The 2,470-nt window shown below is 39.5% G+C and overlaps 1 protein-coding gene across 1 annotated transcript; it reads left to right on the forward strand.

The window, feature by feature from the left end:
• Nucleotides 1-341: 341 nt before the first annotated feature.
• On the forward strand, nt 342-1,559 carry LOC113751911. The gene has a single exon (XM_027296056.1). It carries the CDS (start codon nt 342-344, stop codon nt 1,557-1,559), a length of 1,218 nt encoding a protein of 405 aa, XP_027151857.1.
• Nucleotides 1,560-2,470: the final 911 nt, after the last annotated feature.

Genomic DNA, 2,470 nt, shown 5'->3' on the forward strand with positions numbered 1-2,470 from the left:
TAAGTCTAAACTCATGGTTAAGGTGCTTTTTAGCATTTCATTATGCTTATTTAGGTCATTAAGTTGGGAGTAAGTTGTGTGATTGTTTAATTGCTTTCTCTACTTATTTGGACATTTTATGCTTAAGTGTTTTATTTGAAAAAAAAATGAAAGAAGCATTTGTTGTTGATAATCAATTGTAAAGTCTTGCTTGTGAAGTTAATTGCTAATTATTATGTGAGTAAGTTGATAAGATTGGCTATTTAAAGATAAAGAGGTAAAAGTGAATGAGTTTTCATTATCTTTACTTAGAAATGTACCAATTCAATGAAGTTAACATTTAATAATTTTAATTAGGTACAATGGCTCGCACTAAGAAAGGTGCAGTGAAATCACCTCCTAATAGGAGAGGAGAAGCTTCGACGTCTAGACCACCGCGCTTGAAAAGAAAAGCGAGTAGACGCCTTACGCTTCAAGACGAGCCATTATCCGAGGAGGAGAATCAACAACAAGAACAACAAGAGGAACAAGAGGTCCAAGGGGAACAAGAGGAGGAAGTCCCATATGATAAGTCGCGCTTTACCTCCTCCGAAAATGAAGCTTGGTACAATGCTAGGAGGGGAGCTAAGGTATTGGTGGAGAAAGATGTCACTCCGGATGTTGAGGAGGTCTACCATCTCAAGGCTTCCTTTGCCAAATTGGGATGGGAAAACTTCTTTAACATCCCAAATTTCTATTATGAGGAGCTTGTCCGAGAATTCTATGCGAATGTGGAGGACAAGAAGGTTTTTCACCACGACACGGAAGTGATTACCAGTACAGTGCGAGGGAGAAAAATTCGAGTCCATAGAGCTGATTTGGAAAGCTATCTTCATGTTTCGGATGTGGGGCGCAAGGTAGATTTGAAGAAAGCTTTCAAACCCAATGACTTGGACTCTTGGAACATGCTTGAGGCACTTGTACGCTTGGGGGTTGAGTACAGAGCCACTCGGACGACTGGGCGATATTCCGTATTGACTTCGTCATTCCCGGAGTCGCAACGTCTTCTCATTTACCTCTTTTCCTCCAACATCATCCCGAGGGCGAGTGGAACCAATGAGGCGCGCACAAGTGACATCTACTTCTTGGATAAAATGGAGCATGGTCTAGGTAACATCGAGGGCATTCCATTGGGAAGCATTATCACCAACCACATGTGGACTGTGGTTCGTAGTAACGACATCAAACATGCTTTCCCATATCCTCGGTTTTTGACCTTGAAGTTCCAAAGGGCTGGAGTGGATTTCTCTAACGCTATCCCTACAGGTTTCAAGAAGAAGGACATCTTTACACTAGATTTTTGCAGGTTCATTCTGAAGAGTAAAGATTTAGGTGGTCCTTCAACTCAAGGGGGCACTCATGGAGACATTAGGCAGGAGGAGGAAGCAGAAATTGCACGAATTGAAGAAGGTCAAGAGGTTGAGACAACCACCCCACCGGTCTCAACTGAGCCGTCTTCCTCACGTCCTCCAACCTCACCTCAAGACACTCGATCGTTTCTGAAAAAAAATAATGGACAAGCTGCTTTGCGTCGAGGCTGAGGTGAAGAAGAGCCGCCAAGAGAACAAACGGAACTCCGAGCGTCTTCGTCGCATCGAGACCAAGTTGGGTATTGAAGCTCCTCCGACTCCACCATCTTCACCTGACCAGGCAACTACTTGAGGGAGTCATCGTCACCTCGTGACATTGCCACTAGTTTTTCATTTATTTTCTGTAGTACTTGTGATGTTTACTTTCTTGTGATTTTCTTTATTTCTTTTGTGTGAACTAATCCCAGTGATCTTCATCTCTGTTGTGGTGTTAGTGATTCAGACGACTTAAGGTTGGAAATTCATCACTTGGACATGGAGTCGGATTGCGCAAGTTCAATTGAGCAGTATTTTCTTTTACTCTTTATTTATTTTTCTTTTCTCACATTGAGGACAATGTGAAGTTTAAGTGTGGGGGAGGAAAATATTGAACTTGCATTTACTTGCTAGGTGATGATATTTTGTGGATTTAAATGCTTAGAAATGTTGGAATTGTGTTTGAATTATTTGCCATGTGGATAATTTGATTGAAATTGGGTTTGTTGGCAGGGAGTTTTCTTCCATTTATATGGGGAAACTCCGTCAAAATTTTTCTAACATCTTGTCCAATATTTCACTATGGCCCAAAAGTTCTTCAATTTTTTCATTTTTATTTCAAAAAGGGCCAAAGTATTCCAACCTTAAGTGTTTAATTCTTCCAATTGTTGAAATGTTATATGTATTTTTGGAAAGTTTAGTCTTCATTTAACTTGGAAATGATTATTATGCAATTAGGATTTTTACATTTTAGAAAGTATATTGGATAAAGTGAGGAAAATTATGCCTATAATTTTACATGTTTAATGAAATTTCTTCTCTTTACTTAATTTTATAAGTAAGTGATTGATATAGTTGATAAAAGGTTATACTCCTCCTTTGATTGT

This window comes from Coffea eugenioides, chromosome 11, assembly GCF_003713205.1.
Source record: "Coffea eugenioides isolate CCC68of chromosome 11, Ceug_1.0, whole genome shotgun sequence".
Classification (NCBI taxonomy): Eukaryota; Viridiplantae; Streptophyta; class Magnoliopsida; order Gentianales; family Rubiaceae; genus Coffea; species Coffea eugenioides.

Excerpts from the sequence above, each read along its gene's own strand:
- LOC113751911 (XM_027296056.1), top strand. The coding sequence starts at position 342 with ATGGCTCGCACTAAGAAAGGTGCAGTGAAATCACCTCCTAATAGGAGA.